A 21,388-nucleotide genomic window follows, 5' to 3' on the forward strand; every position below is an offset into this window, starting at 1 on the left:
AAAACAGCAGTTGGTGGAGGGCAACATTGAAGAATTAGAGCATGTTTGCTGCTAAAAAGTGCAGTTATCTTGGCCAAAGTATGAGCTCAGGGGTGCCACTTCTGTGGGTTGTAGACTCAGTCATGCTACCACCAGAGTGAAAGCACCACCAACATTCAAAAGTGACCAAAACATCAGCCAGGAAGCATAGGAACTGAGAAGTGGTCTGTGGTCACCACCTGCAGAACCACTCCTTTATTGGGGGTGTCTTGCTAATTGCCTATAATTTCCACCTGTTGTTTATTCCATTTGCACAACAGCATATGAAATTTATTGTCAATCGGTGTTGCTTCCTAAGTGGACAGTTTGATTTCACAGAAGTGTGATTGACTTGGAGTTACATTGTGTTGTTTAAGTGTTCCTTATTTTTTTGAGCAGTGTATAAAACATGCCTTACCTTTGACAAGCTTCTTTTGTTGGCGCTCCAATATGTCCCATAAACATCACAGTTGGTCCTTCTGTTCGATTAATTCTGTCCATATATATCCAAAATGTCCATTTATTTGGAGCATTTGATCCAGAAAAAAAACAGCTTCCAAATTGCGCAACGTCACTACAAAATATTTGCCTGTAAACTTTGCCAAAACATTTCAAACTACTTTTGTAATTCAACTTTAGGTATTTTTAAACGTTAATAATCAATCAAATTGAAGACGGGTCTATCTGTGTTCAATACAGACAACAAACCAAGCTACTTTAAGTCTTGCGCAACTCTCAACAGTGTTACGAAGTTCCTAGATGGCTGTACTTCTTCATTGCAAAGGAATAACCTCAACTAAATTCCAAAGCCTGGTGACATCCAGTGGAAGCGGTAAGAACTGAAAACAAGTTCCTAAGAAATATTGTTTCCCAATGAGAACCTTACTGAACAGAGACCACAAAAAAAAGAATTCTGAACGGTTAGTCCTCTGGGTTTTGCCTGCTACACAAGTTCTGTTATACTCACAGACATGATTCAAACAGTTTTAGAAACTTCAGAGTGTTTTCTATCCAAATCTACTAATAATATGCATATCTTATATTCTTGGCATGAGTAGCAGGAAGTTGAAATTGGGCACGCTATTTATCCAAAAGTGAAAATGTAACCCCCTATACCTTAAGAAGTTAACAAAAATAAAATTGGTTCTGCAATGTTGAAAATCCAACAACGTGTGGTGACCAAAACTGTTTGAAATTTCAACTTATTTTAGAAGAAATAGGGAATTATTTAAGAAAAGTGTAAAGTTGCCAATATATTTGGCCGCAACTGTATATCCATTGTTTGGCTGAATATATTATAATATGAAAACAATCAAATGAAAAACTACACACTGACCTCTAGGAAGCGGAAGGGGTCGTTCTCCTGGGCGAGGTTCTGGATTCTGCTGTGGACATCCTGCAGACGAGCGTGATCCTGGGTCACCTTGGCTATGTTCCGCTGGATGTTGGGGCTACACTCACTCTCTTGGGAGCGTGTACAGTCCCTTAAAGCTGTGAGCAAGCCCTCCAGGTGGACCTGTAACTCCTCCCCCACCGTCATGATCCGCTGGTCCGAGTCCTCCAGGAACTTCTGCACAGAGAGAGAAAGAGAGTTGAGAGATGGGGGCAGGGGTGTGCGTGCGTGTGCTTAACCAGAGAAAAACAACGAATCAGTGTCCAAAGTTTCTCTTCGTCTGCCACTAAAGTAAAATGCATGAAAATATACAACTCTGAACAAACAAATACATGACATCTTACATTACGATAAGAGTCCGGGTCGGTACTCAGAAAGTGTCTCAGAATAGGAGTGCCGATCTAGGATCAGGTCCCCTCCGTCCATATAATCATATTCATTCAGTCTACAAGACAAAACATATCCTGGATCAGCACACTTACCGTGTTAATTTGTTCCTCCACTTTCTGCTCCTGGAGAGTTTTTTCTGCTTTGCTCAACTTCCTGTCTACCTTCTGTAGCTGGGTCTCCAGAATGTCCTGAGGGACCAGAGAGAGGGGGAGAAACCAGGGAGGAGAAGAGAGTGTGTGTTAGGGGGAAGAGAGAGAGTTAGGGGGAAGAGAAATAGAGACAGGGGGAGAACCAGTGTTACCTACATTCACTATGACAAGACTATAGTGAGGGTAAATGGTGAACTGAAAATGTCTCCCTTTCTCTCATTGGTTCAGACAAGTCACTTCTGGAAATGGGTTGAACAAGTCATTCAAACAGTGAGATCACAAGTTATGATTAGTCCTAAATGACACGCTACTTTATAGTTTACTACTTTTGAACAGAGCCCTATGGGATAGCTTTCTTCCCACTATAGGGAATAGGGTGCCATTTGGGACTTGCACATTGTCTCATTCGCTCAACCATGTCAGACTCGTGACAACAATAAAATTATATTCACCTGTGTTCTAGACTCAATAGCCTATCTGTGGCAGCCTAGTCTAGAGCACATAAGTGTGGTCTTTGTATCTGTGTGTGTGTGTGTGTGTGGTTCACTGTTGAGTGTGTGTGTGTGTTTACCTTTTGTTTGAAAGTAATTGGGGGTATATTCTTCTTGCTTGGGAGTGTGTTCTAGCAGAGCTTTAACAGACCTGCCAACCCTGTCCAACTTTTTAGAGTACCAGAAGCATGTAGCAAATTCAACCGAATTGGGGTTCTCTTTCCCCTGCAAGCTCATGCTGTTTGTGAGTATGATCGCAATTACAGAATTGTACCAGATCAAGTCTATAAAAGGTTAAAATATGTTCTTGACATTATTCCATTTACACATATGGTAAGTCACTAACAAGATATAATTAGAAAGAACACAAATGGTGTTTATTCTTGGAGTTCTTATTTTATTAAACAAATAAGTAATTTGTTTAGGTACAAAATGTACCAACGTCTTATCCACGATACCCTTTTTATTTAAAAACTCTGATATGATAAGAACAACAAATGTTTGAAGCAGAGCATCAGTATCAAATAACCATATTATTCATAATAAAAACAAAAACGCTATGATAGGAAACAGTGGGTGAGAACACATCTTCTGGAGACCTTCAAATGTTCAGGAAATAATAGCTTTATGCAGCAGGGCATCAGGGTAGACTTCTCTGTGGTAAACAGTTCCTCTGGCAATCATTGAAACCTTCTTGGTAACGAGGGCACTCAGCATGTCTGTACTGAGGGAGGCTTTGTACTGGGTTTTGTTCTTGGAAACGAGACTGAATATTCATTAGCAGTCTGTATTGCAGTGGAATATAACCAGCATCACATCCGAAAGGTGGGAGTAGACCAGGCTGGCTGCCCCCCCCTTTTTCATTGTGCCAATTTCTCTCCAGGTCTGACCCGTGCACATGTTGACCAGACTCAAAAAGGTTGTTGCCTGATCAACAGAGGTTCCCTCAGGAATAATGCAAGGAAAGCGGGCCATGAAAAAGTTGAGGGATGAGAATTTAGCAGTCTGCCTGTTGGCAATGTCAGCGACCACTGCATGCTGGAGGAGCACATCTCCAAATGGTAATTTCAGCAACATGTAGTCTACTGCAGAGGAAAATAAGTTTCTGACATCTGCATAGGTCTTCAGATCCAGCTTGCCTTGGCCCCCAAATTCAGTCTCTATAGTAGAGGAACGCTTGTCACCTCTCAAACAGAGCCAATCACTAGGGCCAGCTCACAAGTATTGGCTTTTTAGACACGGTTCCTAATTAACACCAAAAGGAAAATAATTTTTAAAACATATAAACAAAAATAAATGATTGCATCGACAGACCGCAAACTGGCTACGCAGAATAGAAGTAGGCTACCGCAAAGGGAATCTGAACGCTGTCGCTAGAAGAGTCCGGTGTTTCAGCCTATGTAAAAGGTGCCTATTGGATTTCTTTGCTGCGCAAACATCATTTAAGATTTTTGAAATGTATATAATCTCCAATCTAGTGCAAAGGCATTTTTAGAAGCATTGCCTCTATAGCTATTACCGGACACTCATGCATTCTTCATCGCGCAGTCTTCTAAACTTCTAAACTTTACTTTTGATTATACTTTTGTAATGCTTTTTGTGACATGGATCATAATTACAGTTACAGTCTATCAGGATGCATGATCCTCGTAATGTTACGTGGAAAATACAACTAATGGACGCAGAATTAAATGTATATCACACTTTCTTTCACTAGCAAATGCGAGTGAACTGCTGGCACTTTAGAGCCCACTGAATGACCATATCATGTTCGCTAAAGTTAGCTTGAAACAATTAGTGTTGACCTTTCCACAACACACGGAGTCAAAAAGAGATTTGTCCGCGAGTTTACGTACAGCTGACAGTTGGCAAACTCAGCATCACAACAAACAGGAGGGGCAGACACGGGGTAGCTACGTCGAATAATGATGTATTAATCTCCATGTCCGTTGACACAAACTCCATACATGTCTGTGTGTTGCAGCTCAAGAATCGGGATGTTAGATTTACTCAGTGGATTTAGTTTTTATAAAAAATATTTTTTTAAACATGTAAAAACAAAAATCAGGCCTTATTTCTGAGTACTTTTAACTCGGATCTCGTACCTGAGTACATGCGTACAGAAAATTGTGTACAGAGAATTGCATTTTGGCATGTCTGCTTTTACCTTCAGATCTTTCATGGTGTTCTTTGGTTTTTGGAGTGCTACATTTAGGCATGTACATCACCCTCCTGACTAGTAGACCAACCAACAGAGACCTCTTAACGCTACCGCTCTTCCTACAATCATTGTCATTTAGGTTCCAACTCCAGAGCCTTTACCTTCAGACCCTTCATGGTGTTCTTCAGGGTCTTGATGGTGTGTCCGGCGTGGCCCCCCTCTATGGTACAGGCATTACAGACACACATGCTGTCGTCCATGCAGTAGTAGCGGTACATCTCATCATGTTCGGGACACTTCCTCTTCCTAAGGTCTCCCAGGGGCTCGGTCAGGGGGTGCTCCCTAAATGCAGGAAGCTCCAGGTGGGGCTTCACATGCTCCTGACACGGACAAAATTAAGAAAAAAAAGTAATGTTTGAAAATAAATACATATTTGGGAGGCACTATTTGTCAATCAAACATCAGGGGAGTTTTGTAAGACCAACGCAAACGTGGCCAAAGACATGACTGAAACAGGAACCAACTTTTCCGTAATTCTAAAGCAAGGGGTCACAAATGAAAGTGATACATGAGACCTCTCTAACCAATTCAATTGTACACAGTCTGTTTTAAATTTGTGTGTGTGATATGGGGGTATAGAAAAGTTTGACATTTATAAAGAAAAACTTTTATTAACAATCGCAGCAGTGTAAAGTTCTTAAGTAAAAATACTTTAAAGTACTGCTTAAGTAGTTTTTTGGGGTATTTGACAACTTTTACTTCACTACATTCCTAAAGAAAATAATGTACTTTTTACTCCATACATTTCCCCTGAGACCTAAAAGTGCTCGTTACATTTTGAATGCTTAGCAGGACAGGAAAATGGTCAAATTCACACACCTATCAAGAGCGCATCCCTGGTCATCCCTACTTCCGGGGGAATTCACTAAACACAAACGCATCTTTTGTAAATTATGTCAGAGTGTGCCCCTGGCTATTGATAAATGAAATAAAAACAAGACAACGGTGCTCTCTGTTTTGCTTTATATAAGTATTTTACTGGGTGACTCACTTTTACTTGAGTAACTTTCTATTAAGGTATCTATTCTTTTACTCAAGTATGACAATTTGGTACTTTTTCACCATGAATCACAGCTCTGTTGACACTGCCATGTTGATATGAGCCTTGCTGTTGAAAAACTACTAGCGTCCGACTTTCGGTTGTCACAGATGCACCTCTACAGACTTCACTCGCCAACTTTCGTCTACATTCAGCTTAGTTAGCCTTAGTGCTCGAAAACACCCAATGTGTTGAGAATACTGGTGCTGCGCAAGCTGCGCAAAAACATAGACTTAGATAGCAGAATAATGTTGGAATATTTCTGCTCCACAGTGCTTAACAAGGGTGCCACACTAACATATTTGGAATTATGGGTGCTGAATAGCAATATTCCATGTATGGGCCTCATATCTTTACCTGACACATGGACACCTCGCATTTCAGACACGTCTTCACGGCAAACACCACCTCTCCTCCAGCCCCGGGAGCTCCAGGTTCCCCTTTCCCCGCCTCGCTAATGTCCCCTGGGCGGCAGTAGTCACAGGGCACGGACACAGGGATCTTGGCTGTTGCCGGGCGGCCACCATCTGGTTGTTGTAGTCTTGACAACGCTGCCTGGACATCATAGTGACAGCACAGAGAAAGGACAAGGAATAGAGTACGCTGTGTTTTGTGGTAGACCTATAGGCTATGAATCAGTAGAGTAAGCTATTGTATAGATGAATTCTCCTAAAACTAAGGTCATCATCACAGTGACAGTTCTATAAAATAGCAAAAATATCAAATTAATGGCATCCGGTAATCACGATTAATCAATATTTTTGAATTTGCTCAAATTTGGCCATAAATAAATATTCTTCCATTTCAAACAGTGCATTGAAATTACAGGCATATTATGCTTGATTGTAAGGGACGTAAAACACAAAATGATCTACATCAGAATGTTTTAATAGCATTTCTCACCACAGACAAAGTCACTGTAACATACAGCTTATTAATTAATGGTCCCAGTGTTTAAGTAGGCCTATTCCCTCTCATTAATGTTATTGAAGTGTAATTCGCGCACAGCACATACACACTCTCTCACACACCCACACCTTTAAGTACTGTTAAAGCTTCAGGCCTTCTAAATGAGTGTGACTATTAGAAAAAATAATTGGCTCTATGGATACAAAGAGCTTTAAAACTTGTCCAACAATGTTATGAAAACACTAACTATAAGCACTGTTCAGATAACCCACTCACACACATCCTCTCACATACACGCACACAATCATACACACCCCACTGTTGCATATGCAACCTACGTTTGAAGCATCTCTTTGAGTAACCTATTCCATTTCAGTCCTTCCTGTGCCATCCAAATGTGCACAGGAAGGTCAAGTTATCCGGTTGGCTAGCTAGCTAAGTAGCATTACTAAACAATATTGCTTGTTTAGCGACTTCGGGGTCATTTAAAATGGCCCTCGACATAAGCATGAATCCACAGCAGAAAGAAAACATAGCTCCAGTAATATTAGCCATAACTTTTACGATTTTGCCTGGAGGCACACGGTACTTCAGCGATGTAGCTGAAGGCGCAAGCATTGACTGTAGCTGTGTTTTGTTCTGCGCTTAACCCCCTAAATTCAATGCAGTGAAAGGTGACAGAGCTAGAGCAGTGTTTGTCAAATCGTCTGTAGCATCTGAAACAGTTTGACCCCTCTGTGGAAAGATGAGACTCTCACGAACATGTTTGTGTTCTCCATTTTGCTTTACGACCCCCACAAGCATCTTGGGACTTGTCTGAAGTAAGTACAGACGATCTGCCAACTTGTGTCTGTAGCGTCCGAACAGTTTGGGCTACACACTAACCGTCTGTGGAAAGGTGAGTCTCTCACAAACACGTATATGTTGGTTGTTTTTCTCTAGGACACCCACAGGCCTCACAAGACTAGTCTGAAGGTCCCCCGGTACCAGTTGAAAGAAATACATGGAAGTATATACGGAGACTGACAAAAATAAGGGGTTAAATACATATAGAAAAAAATTAGACATTCGTCTATTCCATGCAGGGGTGCAACTTTCACTGGAGACGGGGTGGCATGACCCCCCCACATTCTCAAATTGCATTTGTCCCCCCCCAGTTTTATCATTGCACTGTGATACAAAAAGTGGCACTGGTATCAGAGTGGTCGGGTAGACTCTTTGGCACATGCCGACTGGATTTAGGACTGCGCGGACATCACAAAGTGTGCGAACAGAGGCAGCTGTTGCCTCAGTGTTGTGCTTTTTCTCAGAGTTGTAAAAGCAAGCAGAGCAGAAACTGGCTACTCTTTATTTGACTGAAATCACTGACAAGGATATGCTGTTTGACTTAACATAAATGGTTTTTATTTATTAGCAGTGCTGAGTTGGTAGTGTAACTGACATGTAACGTTAGCTAATGCTTTACATGTTTCATCCCCTCTCAAATGAAGTGAATTAACTAGCTAGCTAGCTTAGAAGTTACCACAGCCAGTTCAGCTCCAGCCTCTAGCTATCTGTATCTAACAGCTTGTGTATATGGAAATGTTTTGTAGCCTTTGTTTTGTCGCATTTCAACAGAAGTAAATGAACTTGGCTAGTTTTCAATAACTTTAGTTATTATTTTTGCCTCAATCCCACGACATCGGAATCAAACGATGAAACAAGCGGCCAAAAAATGGAAGACCGATATTCTGACAATTTCTGAGAGCACAATGTGAGATTTCTTAGTCAGTATAGCAATGTAACGTTAATAATCTGTCAGTTTCCCTAGCTAATTCCATACTTCTCACACCGACACGGTATAAACAGCGCTATAGGCTTCACTGTCATGGTGCACAGTCAGTACACAACACTATGCTCATCATGTCTTAGCAGGATCAGATGGTGACAAGTGTCCCAGCAGGGTCAGACAGCCAGGGAAGACCAGTCTGCAGAGATCAGGTTAATTTTGTAGTATATTATTACAACCAGTGAATGGATACAAAGCTCCAAACTTGAGTTGAAGGGCAGGCTACTGTGTAGAAACGGGGAATAATGGTAATTTCAAGTATTGAACCATTGATTCTATTTTTGGATAATATAATGTACACCAAGGTCAATCTTTGTCATGCCTCATCTGAGCAGGTTCAAACAGTGACAGGGGTCTCAGGAGGGTCAGGCAACCTGGGAAGACCAGTCTGATGGCGCTGAGGTGAACTTTGGCAGATGCAACACTTTATTCTGTCTGTGCAGCAAACACTGGACAAGCCAGAAGATTCAAGGATAAACTTTAGAGGTTTGTCAGACTATTTCCAAACCATATCAAGGGTTGATAGAGGATTTTACCGATGACACAAAACATGTAAAACAAAAAAGTGAGGAAGATCTGGGAGACACTATGAATGGAAACAGATACACTACTGTTCAAAAGTTTGGGGTCACAGGCCTCCCGGGTGGCGCAGTGGTCTAAGGCACTGCATCGCCGTGCTAGCTGTGCCAACGGAGATTCTGGGTTCGAGTTCAGGCTCTGTCGCAGCCGGCCGCGACCTGGAGGCCCATGGGGCGGCGCACAATTGGCCCAGCGTCGTCCGGGTTAGGGAGGGTTTGGCCGGCAGGGATATCCTTGTCTCATCGCACACTAGCGACTCCTGTGGCGGGCCGGGCGCAGTGCACGCTGACCAGGTCGCCAGGTGTACAGTGTTTCCTCCGACACATTGGTGCGCCTGGCTTCCGGGTTGGAAGCAATGTGGCTCGGTTGGTTTGTGTTTCGGAAGAAGCATGGCTCTCGACCTTTGCCTCTCCCGAGTCCGTACGGAAGTTGCAGCGATGAGACAAGACTGTAACTACTACCAATTGGATACCATGGAATTGGAAAGAAAAACAGGGATACATTTTCTTTTTTAATAAATTAAAAGGTTTGGGGTCACTTAGAAATGTCCTTGTTTTTGAAAGAAAAGCACATTTTTGGTCTATTAAAATATCAAATTGATTAGAAATACAGTGTAGACATTGTTAATGTTGTAAATGACTATTGTAGCTGGAAACGGCAGATCTTTTATGGAATATCTACATAGGCGTACAGAGGCCCATTATCAGCAACCATCCCTCCTGTGTTCCAATGGCACGTTGTGTTAGCTAATCCAAGTTCATCATTTTAAAAGGCTAATTGATCATTAGAAAACCCTTTTGCAATTATGTTAGCACAGCTGAAAACTGTTGTCCTGGTTAAAGAAGCAATAAAACTGTCCTTCTTTAGACTAGTTGAGTATCTGGAGAATCAGCATTTTTGGGTTTGATTACAAGTTCGAAATGGACAAAATCAAAGAACTTTCTTCTGAAACTCGTCAGTCTATTCTTGTTCTGAGAAATGAAGGCTATTCCATGTGAGAAATTGCCAAGAAACTGAAGACTGTACAACGCTGTGTACTACTCCCTTCACAGAACTGCGCTAACTGGCTCTAACCAGAGTAGAAGGAGGAGTGGGAGGCCCCGGTGCACCACTGAGCAAGAGGACAAGTGCATTAGAGTGTCTAGTTTGAGAAACAGACGCCTCACAAGTCCTCAACTGGCAGCTTCATTAAATAGTACCCGCAAAACACCAGTCTCAACGTCAACAGTGAAGAGGCAACTCGGGGTTGCTGGCCTTCTAGGCAGAGATGCAAAGAAAAAGCCATATCTCAGACTGGCCAATAAAAATAAAAGATTAAGATGGGCAAAAGAACAGACACTGGACAGAGATATATATATGGCTTTTTCTTTGCAACTCTGCCTAAAAGGCCAGCATTTCGGAATCGCCTCTACACTGTTGACGTTGAGACTAAACAATTTTTATATTTTTGAGAATGTGGGAATGGTCCGTGGGTATTTAAATAACAATCCTGTCGAAGTTGTTTTCTTTTGTGACATCGGGAAAGGCAGTAGGACAGGATAATGGCATCTCTGGAAGTGTACATTCCTCAGTTATTAGTTTTCTACCTTAATGTTGTATAAAATGAATGAGTAAATATGAAACTATTTGTGAAAGATGTAATGTGATGTTTGCCTTCTAAATGGGAAAATTGACTGTAGTCGATAAGACATAAAAATATCGGAAGAGTTAATTTGGGAAATAAAGACCAAACATTTTCCCATGGTGCCCCGACTTCCCAGTTAAATAAAAAGTTACATGATTAGTTTAAATCACACAGAGAATTGATTTGATAATATACAGTCTTCACATTTAATGATAGTCAACGACACAACACTAGCATTTATAGTGACTAATTGCATTGGCATTCATTTTAAGATTGGTTATCCTCGCGCAATGTCATAATAGATGGAAGAAATGTGATGCCTCACTAGATTTTATTTATTACACGATTAAGGGTATACTGTGCAACTTTCGTAAATTCTGGATGCCTTATATGGAATATGGTACGACAAAAGGAGTCTATTGAAAACATGCCCATGTCAGGGGAGATACCTATTTATGCAATCCCTAGCTGCTGGGCGGCTCAGTCCTGGCCCTGGGGGTCTGCCATACTGTTGGTTGTCACTCTGGCCTTGGAGTAACACATCTGAAACCAATAATAAATGTTTCACTAAGATCCTAAAGCTGAGTGGGGTGTGTTGGGGCGCTGCAGGGCGGTGGACCCCTAGGGGCAGGATGGGGTGATCCAGCTATATTGTATGCAGGTAAAAAGAGCACTACAGTACTATTAGGCCTGTGATCTGAATTACAGTGCCCTCCATAATTATTGGGAAGTCATTTATTTTTCGGCTCAATACACCAAGTTTGGATTTGAAAACAAACAATGACTATGAAGTGAAAGTAAGTACTGTCAGGTTTAATTTGATGGTATTTCCATCCATATCAGGTGAACCGTTTAAAAATTACAGCACTTTTTATATATCATCCCCCCCCCATTTTAGGGGAGCAAAAGTAATTCAGACCCCCTGCCAGGTTATGTCCTCCCCTCTTCTAAAACAAAAGTTACGCCCCTGGTTCCATGCGGTGAAGCTGTTATTCAATAGGTTTCTATGAGCTAATAGCAGTAAGGCCCCCCCAAAAAATTCATCAAATAATTAGATGTATTTTTTTCCCCAAGGGGTCGTAAAATTCAAAAAGCAAAATGATCCTTGGTAAGACGAGCTTAAAACAATTCCATATAGCTTAGTAGAACCCCCCCCGGCTTAGACTCTTATGGGTTAAAAAGGGTAAATGCGGAAACAGGTGTACTTAAAAGGTTTCGTGCGGTGAACAAATGGAGACGCAATTAACGACGTCAAAAAGAATTATGCCGATAAACATCACGCATTAACTTAGACAATCCTACTATAAACTGATCAACTTTACTTTTCTGCTTTTACCACAACTTCTATGACCAAGCGCCATATGTATCAAGCGTCTCAGAGTAGGTGTGCTGATCCAAGATTGAAAAGGTAAAACTGATCCTAGATCAGCAGTACTACTCAGACGCTTTGTGAAAATGGCCCCAGGACACACATACCTGTCCCCGGAGGCGGTAGTCGTCGGCGATGTTGGCCAGCTTGAAGTTCTTCTGCGAGCCTGCGGAGCAGCGGTGGCTCTCGCGACACTCTGGGCAACGGAAGCGACCTCGCTCTGCCTGGCGTTTGAGGCGGCGGACGCAGAGGAGGCAGAAGTTGTGGCCGCAAGGCAGCAGGTGGGGGTCACGGAACAGGTCCAAGCACACGGGACAGGTGAGCTCATCTTCAAGAACAGTGGACTGATCCATGGAGGTAGCCATGATGGGAAGGGGAGGAAGCTGATAGATGGGAAGAAAAAGGGGGAAAGGAAGGGAGCTGAGCTGATGTGAGAGGGGGAAGAGACACGGTATGTGTGGTTTGTAGAGAAAAATTCAATGTTGATAGGAGTTTATGTCCCTCTAATATAAAACATGGTTATTGGAGTATTTCGAGGTGATCAGATAAGTAGTAACACATTTGGCAATTTAAAACATAACTAGATTTAAACTTTTATTTTCTCATTTCAATAAACACTGTAGATGTTGGATGAAAAGTGTAAGAGATGAGTCACCCAGCTCTGAACTTGCTGACAAAACCTAAAATTCAAAGGTAATTTGTGGTCGTAGTTGAATATCTGCTGGGGTGTATTCATTAGGTTGATGTTGCAAAAGGTTTTGCAACTGAAACCGTTTACTCCAAACGGAAAAGATTTTACCTTGGAAAACCAGTTACTATTGGACAAATTAATGTTGATCCCTCCAGGTTTCGTTCGGTTTGTTTCTGTTTGCCATGAACAGTGAACGGTTTCATTGCAAGACGTAACGAACAGGGATGGAAATTAAGTTGGCCCCCTAACCCGTGGCTACTTTTCAGACAGGACTAGAACAGTAGAAAATGTGCACAACTAGCCCACTGGCTAGTGAATATTTGTATTTTCAAATATTGCATGACAAAAGAAATGGGCCAATTTCAATTCCGATAGTAGCCTCATAACTCACCATTTCATACAGTGCATTCGTTAAGTATTCAGACCCTTGAATTTTACACAATGTTACGTTACAGCCTATTTCTAAAATGTATTAAATCGTTTTCCCTCATCCTTCTACACACAATAACCCATAATTACCAAGCCAAAAACAGGGTTTTAGAAATGTTTGCGGATTTATAAAAAATGTAAATACCTTAGAGGTCGACCGATTAATCGGAATGGCCGATTAATTAGGGCCGATTTCAAGTTTTCATAACAATGAGAAATTGGTATTTTTGGACACCGATTTACACCTTTACTCAACTAGGCAAGTCATTAAGAACACATTTTTATTTTCAATGACGGCCTAGGAACGGTGGGTTAACAGGTGCAGAACGACAGATTTTTACCTTGTCAGCTCGGGGAGTCAATCTTGCAACCTTACAGTTAACTAGTCCAATGCTCTAACCACCTGCCTCTCATTGCACTCCACGAGGAGCCTGCCTGTTACGCGAATGCAGTAAGAAGCCAAGGTAAGTTGCTAGCTAGCATTAAACGTATCTTATAAAAAACAATCATAATCACTAGTTAACTACACATGGTTGATGATATTACTAGGTTATCTGGCGTGTCCTGCGTTGCATATAATCGATGCGGTGCGCATTCGCGAAAAAGGACTGTCGTTGCTCGAACGTGTACCTAACCATAAACATCAATGCTTTTCTTAAGATCAATACACAAGTATATATTTTTAAACCTGCATATTAAGTTAATATTGCCTGCTGACATGAATTTATTTGTGTCACTTCTCTTGCAACAGAGTCAGGGTATATGCAGCAGTTTGGGCCACCTGGCTTGTTGCGAACTGTGTGAAGACAATTTCTTCCTAACAAAGACAGCCAACATCGCCAAACGGGCAATGATTTATTTTTGAGAAAAAAGCACAATCGTTGCACGACTGTACCTAACCATAACTAGGCAAGTCTGTTAAGAACACATTCTTATTTTCAATGATGGCAAGTCATTAAGAACACATTTTTATTTTCAATGACGGCCTCGTTCAGGGGCAGAAAAAGAGTTTCACCTTGTCAGCTCAGGGGATTCAATCTTGCAACCTTACAGTGAACTAGTCCAACGCAATAACAACCTGCCTCTCTCTCGTTGCACTCCACAAGGAGACTGCCTGTTACGCAAATGCAGTAAACCAAGGTCAGTTGCTAGCGAGCATTAAACTTATCTTGTAAAAAACAATCAATCATAACCACTAGTTAACTACACATGGTTGATGATATTACTATATATTATCTAGCGTGTCCTGTGTTGCATATAAACTGACTGAGCATACAAGCATATAAGTATCTAAGTATCTGACTGAGCGGTGGTAGGCAGAAGCAGGCGTGTAAACATTCATTCAAACAGCACTTTCGTGCGTTTTGCCAGCAGCTCTTCGTTGTGCGTCAAGCATTGCGCTGTTTATGACTTCAAGCCTATCAACTCCCGAGATGAGGCTGGTGTAACCGAAGTGAAATGGCTAGCTAGTTAGCGCACGCTAATAGCGTTTCAAACATCACTCGCTCTGAGCCTTCTAGTAGTTGTTCCCCTTGCTCTGCACGGGTAACGCTGCTTCGATGGTGGCTGTTGTTGTGTTGCTGGTTCGAGCCCAGGGAGGAGCGAGGAGAGGGACGGAAGCTATACTGTTACACTGGCAATACTAAAGTGCCTATAAGAACATCCAATAGTCAAAGGTTAATGAAATACAAATTGTATAGAGGGAAATAGTCATTTAATCCCCATAATAACTACAACCTAAAACGTCTTACCTGGGAATATTGAAGACTCATGTTAAAAGGAACCACCAGCTTTCATATGTTCTCATGTTCTGAGCAAGGAACTTAAACGTTAGCTTTCTTACATGGCACATACTGCACTTTTACTTTCTTCTCCAACACTTTGTTTTTGCATTATTTAAACCAAATTGAACATGTTTCATTATTTACTTTTGGCTAAATTGATTTTATTGATGTATTATATTAAGTTAAAATAAGTGTTCATTCAGTATTGTTGTAATTATCATTATTACAAATAAAAAAATTGGCCAATTAATCGGTATCATCTTTATTTGGTCCTCCAATAATCTGTATTGGCTTTGAAAAATCATAATTGGGTCGACCTCTATACCTTATTTACATAAGTATTTAGACCCTTTGTACGAGACTCAAAATTGAGCTCAGGTGCATCCTGTTTCCATTGATCATCCTTGAGATGTTTCTACAACTTGATTGGAGTCCACCTGTGGTAAACTGAATTGAAGGTCCCCAAAAACACAGTTGCCTCCATCATTCTTAAAATGGAAGAAGTTTGTAAACACAAAGACTCTTCCTAGAGCTGGCATCGTGGTCAAACTGAGCAATCAGGGAAGAAGGGCCTTGGTCAGGGAGATGACCAAGAACCTGATGGTCACTATGACAGAGCTCCAGAGTTCCTTTGTGGAGATGCGAGAACCTTTCAGAAAGAAGGTCAACCATCTCTGCACCAATATAGGCCTTTATGGTAGAGTGGCCAGACGGAAGCCTCTCTTCAGTAAAAGACACATGACAGCCCGCTTAAGAGTTTGACAAAAGGCAACTAAAGGACTTGCAGACCATGATAAACAAGATTATCTGGTCTGATGAAACCAAGATTGAACTCTTTGGCCTTAATGCAAAGCGTCACATCTGGAGAAAACCTGGCACCCTCCCAACAGTGAAGCATGTGGCACCATCATGCTGTGGGGAAGTTTATCCACTGGGAGACAAGTCAGGATCGAGGAAAAGATTAATGGAGCAAAGTACAGAGGGATCCTTGATTAAATTCTGCTCCAGAGCACTCAGGACCTCAGACAGGTTCACCTTCCAACAGGACAACGACCCTAAGCACACAACCAAGACAACGCAGGAGTGGATTTGTGACAAGTATCTGAATGTCCTTGAGTGGCCCAGCCAGATCCCAGAGTTGAACCTTTATCTAACAACTCTGGAGACCCGAAAATAGCTGTGTAGAGAGAGACGCTCCCCATCCAACCTGGCAGTGCTTAATAGAATCTGAAAGGACTGGGAGAAACTCCCCAAATGTGCCAAGCTTGTAGCGTCACACCCAAGAAGACTCGAGGCTGTAATCACTGCCAAAGGTGCTTCGACAAAGTACTGAGTAGTAAAGGGCCTGAATACTTATGTAAATAACAGTTCAGTGTTATTTTTAATAAATTAGCTAAAAAGCTAAAAGGGGGGTGTAATACATTTTAGAATAAGGCTGTAACGTAACAAAATGTGGAGTAGGTCAAGGCGTCTGAATACTTTCCGAAGAATGCACCGTACATGACATCTCCCTTTCTTTAGATGCACTGTAGCTAGCTAACTCTTTCATCGTGAACGATACTGGAGACATTTAACTACGTCTTGTATGCAAGTGCAATGGCTCAAAACAAAAGCAGCTGAGTTCAAATCTATTTATATGATAAATAGAATACGCTGACCTACATGGAATGCTGTAGTTTAGAGCGCTAACGTTAGCTATCTAGCTAAAGTTAATTAATTAGCTAGCTATCATAGGTGGCATAATAGCAGCGCAAGCGCACCTTGTGGCGCTAGGCGTTGACAATACAAACATTGCAGCACATACCTTACGTCTTTTACAGAGGACACCGTATTTCACAAATTCTTATTTATCCTCTCCCATTCTTTGCCATACCGGTATCTCCAATGAACATGATTCAGGCACTTACAATTGTTCTTCGACCATTCTTACCAGGGAACCGAAAGTGAACTCTCTCGTGACCTCGTGACGCTGCGGGCAAGCTGATAGGATCACGTGACTAGAATGCGCGCGTGGAACTTTTTTGTATTATTTTGTATTATTATTAAACAGTAACACACAATACGGGACAGACAGAGAGGGATTACATAGAGAAAAAACACATCAAATCCAGACGGGAAGTGACATTTTGTTTTGCATACATTTGAATGATTCTAAATTATTTTCCAAATCATTTAAATATTTTAAAAGGGACCATTTCTTCATACACTTCGTACAAAATGTTCCTAATAAAATAGAGAGATTCGTGTCGAATCAGTTTCGTAAAACAATATGTACAATTTGCATATTTAAATGGTGTATGCATTTTGTTGCCAAGATATAGCTTCAAATCAGTCCACAACACATCATTACTACAAAATAAGTGTAAAATGGATTCCGTTTCTAGTTCACTGGTTAACATCAGGTATACATTTAGAAATCAAGCTATTACACGGGTATAATCTATGGATAATCTTAACGGAGACCTTTACTTTTCGTCACCATAAATGTGTGTGGAGTGGGCCAAACAAGCCGTCAGCACACGTCAAACGATGGAGTCCAAAAAGCGCTCGTGGAATTTTTTTCTATATCGTTAACATTTTAGTCTTCATTTCAGGTTAGGGTTAGTCATAAGGTTAGCACTGTGGTTACGTTTAAAATCAGATTGTATGAAAATAAATTGCATCACTGCCTGGTCGGGCAATTGCTCGGCCTCTGACCGCAAGGCACAACAGAGGGTAGTGCGTACGGCCCAGTACATCACTGGGGCTAAGCTGCCTGCCATCCAGGACCTCTACACCAGGCGGTGTCAGAGGAAGGCCCTAAAAATTGTCAAAGACCCCAGCCACCCCAGTCATAGACTGTTCTCTCTACTACCGCATGGCAAGCGGTACCGGAGTGCCAAGTCTAGGACAAATAGGCTTCTCAACAGTTTTTACCCCTAAGCCATAAGACTCCTGAACAGGTAAACAAATGGCTACCCGGACTATTTGCATTGTGTGCCCCCCAAACCCCTCTTTTTTACGCTGCTGCTACTCTCTGCTTATCATATATGCATAGTCACTTTAACTATATATTAATGTACATACTACCTCAATTGGGCCGACCAACCAGTGCTCCCGCACATTGGCCAACTGGGCTATCTGCATTGTGTTCCACCACCCCCTCTTTTACGCTACTGCTACTCTCTGTTCATCACATATGCATAGTCACTTTAACCATATCTACATGTACTTACTACCTCAATCAGCCAGACTAACGGGTGTCTCTGTATGTAGCCTCGCTACTGTATATAGCCTCGCTACTGTACATAGCCTCGCTACTGTATATAGCCTCGCTACTGTATATAGCCTGTCTTTTTACTGTTTTTTTTATTTCCTTACTTACCTATTGTTCACCTAATACCTTTTTTGCACTATTGGTTAGAGCCTGTAAGTAATCATTTCACTGTAAGGTCTACCTACACCTGTTGTATTTGGGGCACGTGACAAATAAACTTTGATTTGATTTGAAATAGGTGAGGTTTGTGGCTGTGTTATTAACTACTGATGACCCTGCTGTAGAGGGACACCAGCAAACCACTTTTGTCAAGTCAGTGACCAACTTTCAAAGTGTGTTACATTATGGGTATGAACATTGTCCAATTTGCGCCAACATGTCAACTGCATGAATTTTACAAAAATCATGTCCTCCAAGGTCCTGACGTTTTGGCTGCAGTCAACTCAGAGATAGATAGCACGGGTGTGCTGACATGGCCGTATTCGTAATCGTATCCGTAAATTGACAGTTGGATGACACTCGTGATCAGAAAAAAAAAGTTTTTTAATATGCATAAATATATTCTGGCAAAATACCTCCTTGCACGTTTGCACGTGAAAAAAAATGCAGATTAGGAGCAGCACGCAGAGGGGGCGTGTGTGGTGGCTACTGAGGGGAGGACGGCTCATAATAATGGCTGGAATGGAGCAAATTGAATGGCATCAAACACATGGAAACCATGTAGTTTGATGTTGATACCTTTCCAACTATTCTGCTCCAGCCATTACAACGTGCCAGTCCTCCCCAATTCAGGTGCCACCAACCTCCTGTGGTGTGTATTTATGCGTTTATCCTCATTTTATAGCAGGCAGACATATATTATATTATGCACATTGATAGCAAATGTCCTTGCCATGTGTTTTATCATAGTAGCAGGCAGCAGTAATCTACATGATCAGACCAAAAACATGCAGGAAAAGTGATCATGTGAAATTATGAACCGAGTGGATGGAAAAATACAGCTTCACTCCATCTAATCAGAGCAGCTAGATCAGCGTGCAGCCCGCCCTTCTCTTTACAGACAGGTAAACTAGCCAGTTTAGTTATTTAGACCATGTAGAACCTTGCACATGGCTGACAAATGAGAAAGATGTGTGCTGGCACCTGAGAAATCTTTTTTTTTAAGATGAGGGATAATTACAAAAAATGAAAATCGAAATGTATTGGTCACATACAGGTCACATTGGTCATTTAGCAGATGTTAATGCGAGTGTTGCTTAATGCTTGTGCTTCTAGTTCCGACAGTACAGTAATATGTAACAAGTAATCTATCAATTTCCCAACAACTACCTAATACACACAAATCTAAAAGGGGTGAATGAGAATATGTACATATAAATATATTGATGAGCGATGGCCGAGTGGCATAGGCAAGGTGCAATAGATGGTATAAAATACAGTATATACATATGATATGAGTAATGTAAGATATGTAGACATTATTAAAGTGGCATTGTTTAAAGTGACTAGTGATCCATTTATTCAAGTGGCCAGTGATTGGGTCCCAATGTAGGCAGCAGCCTCTCTGAGTTAGTGATAGCTGTTTAGCAGTCAGATGGCCTTGAGCTGTTTTTCAGTCTCTCGGTCCCAGCTTTGATGCACCTGTACTTACCTCGCCTTCTGGATGATAGTGGTGTGAACAGGCAGTGGCTGGGGTGGTTGTTGACCTTGATGATCTTCTTGGCCTTCCCATCGATGTGGATGGGGGGGATGCTGTTTCCTGAAGTCCACAATCATCTCCTTTGTTATGTTGACATTGAGTGAGGTTGTTTTCCTGACACCACTCTCCGAGTGCCCTCACTTCCTCCCTGTACGCTGTCTCGTCGTTGTTGGTAATCAAGCCCACTACTGTTGTGTCGTATGAAAACTTGATGATTGAGTTGGTAGGCATGCATTGTCACGCAGTCGTGGGTGAACAGGGAGTACAGGAGGGGGCTGAGCATGCAACCTCGTGGGGCCCCAGTGTTGAGGGTCACCGAAGAGGTGACTGAGACTGCTCTTCCCTGTATCACGGAGGCGCTCCGCACCGCTAAAGCTAACTCTCTCTCCTCTGCTCTCATCCTTCTAGACCTATCGTCTGCCTTCGATACTGTGAACCATCAGATCCTCCTCTCCACCCTCTCCGAGTTGGGCATCTCCGGCGCGGCCCACGCTTGGATTGCGTCCTACCTGACAGGTCGTTCCTACCAGGTGGCGTGGCGAGAATCTGTCTCCTCACCACGCGCTCTCACCACTGGTGTCCCCCAGGGCTCTGTTCTAGGCCCTCTCCTATTCTCGCTATACACCAAGTCACTTGGCTCTGTCATAACCTCACATGGTCTCTCCTATCATTGCTATGCAGACGACACACAATTAATCTTCTCCTTTCCCCCTTCTGATGACCAGGTGGCGAATCGCATCTCTGCATGTCTGGCAGACATATCAGTGTGGATGACGGATCACCACCTCAAGCTGAACCTCGGCAAGACGGAGCTGCTCTTCCTCCCGGGGAAGGACTGCCCGTTCCATGATCTCGCCATCACGGTTGACAACTCCATTGTGTCCTCCTCCCAGAGCGCTAAGAACCTTGGCGTGATCCTGGACAACACCCTGTCGTTCTCAACTAACATCAAGGCGGTGGCCCGTTCCTGTAGGTTCATGCTCTACAACATCCGCAGAGTACGACCCTGCCTCACACAGGAAGCGGCGCAGGTCCTAATCCAGGCACTTGTCATCTCCCGTCTGGACTACTGCAACTCGCTGTTGGCTGGTCTCCCTGCCTGTGCCATTAAACCCCTACAACTCATCCAGAACGCCACAGCCCGTCTGGTGTTCAACCTTCCCAAGTTCTCTCACGTCACCCCGCTCCTCCGCTCTCTCCACTGGCTTCCAGTTGAAGCTCGCATCCGCTACAAGACCATGGTGCTTGCCTACGGAGCTGTGAGGGGAACGGCACCTCAGTACCTCCAGGCTCTGATCAGGCCCTACACCCAAACAAGGGCACTGCGTTCATCCACCTCTGGCCTGCTCGCCTCCCTACCACTGAGGAAGTACAGTTCCCGCTCAGCCCAGTCAAAACTGTTCGCTGCTCTGGCCCCCAATGGTGGAACAAACTCCCTCACGACGCCAGGACAGCGGAGTCAATCACCACCTTCCGGAGACTCCTGAAACCCCACCTCTTTAAGGAATACCTAGGATAG

General features: G+C 42.5%; 1 protein-coding gene across 4 annotated transcripts in view; it reads right to left on the bottom strand.

Moving 5' to 3' along the window:
• Positions 1-16,991, bottom strand: part of LOC118392168 (E3 ubiquitin/ISG15 ligase TRIM25-like) — a 32,182-nt gene extending 15,191 nt beyond the window's left edge. For 2 of the 4 annotated variants that reach the window (XM_035783867.2, XM_035783863.2), the window contains exons 1-6: positions 16,719-16,887; positions 12,118-12,393; positions 6,059-6,256; positions 4,764-4,982; positions 1,894-1,989; positions 1,355-1,588 (exon numbers count right to left, since the gene is read on the bottom strand). In XM_035783867.2, the coding sequence (XP_035639760.1) occupies positions 1,355-1,588; positions 1,894-1,989; positions 4,764-4,982; positions 6,059-6,256; positions 12,118-12,375 (1,005 nt within the window). In that variant the 5' untranslated portion in view covers positions 12,376-12,393; positions 16,719-16,887. Of the gene's footprint in view, positions 1-1,354; positions 1,589-1,893; positions 1,990-4,763; positions 4,983-6,058; positions 6,257-12,117; positions 12,436-16,718 lie in introns of all 4 variants that reach the window. The other 2 variants (XM_035783864.2, XM_035783866.2) reach the window with 2 other exon arrangements.
• Between the last annotated feature and the right edge of the window lie 4,397 nt (positions 16,992-21,388).

Source organism: Oncorhynchus keta, chromosome 13 (assembly GCF_023373465.1).
Source record: "Oncorhynchus keta strain PuntledgeMale-10-30-2019 chromosome 13, Oket_V2, whole genome shotgun sequence".
Taxonomy (NCBI): Eukaryota; Metazoa; Chordata; class Actinopteri; order Salmoniformes; family Salmonidae; genus Oncorhynchus; species Oncorhynchus keta.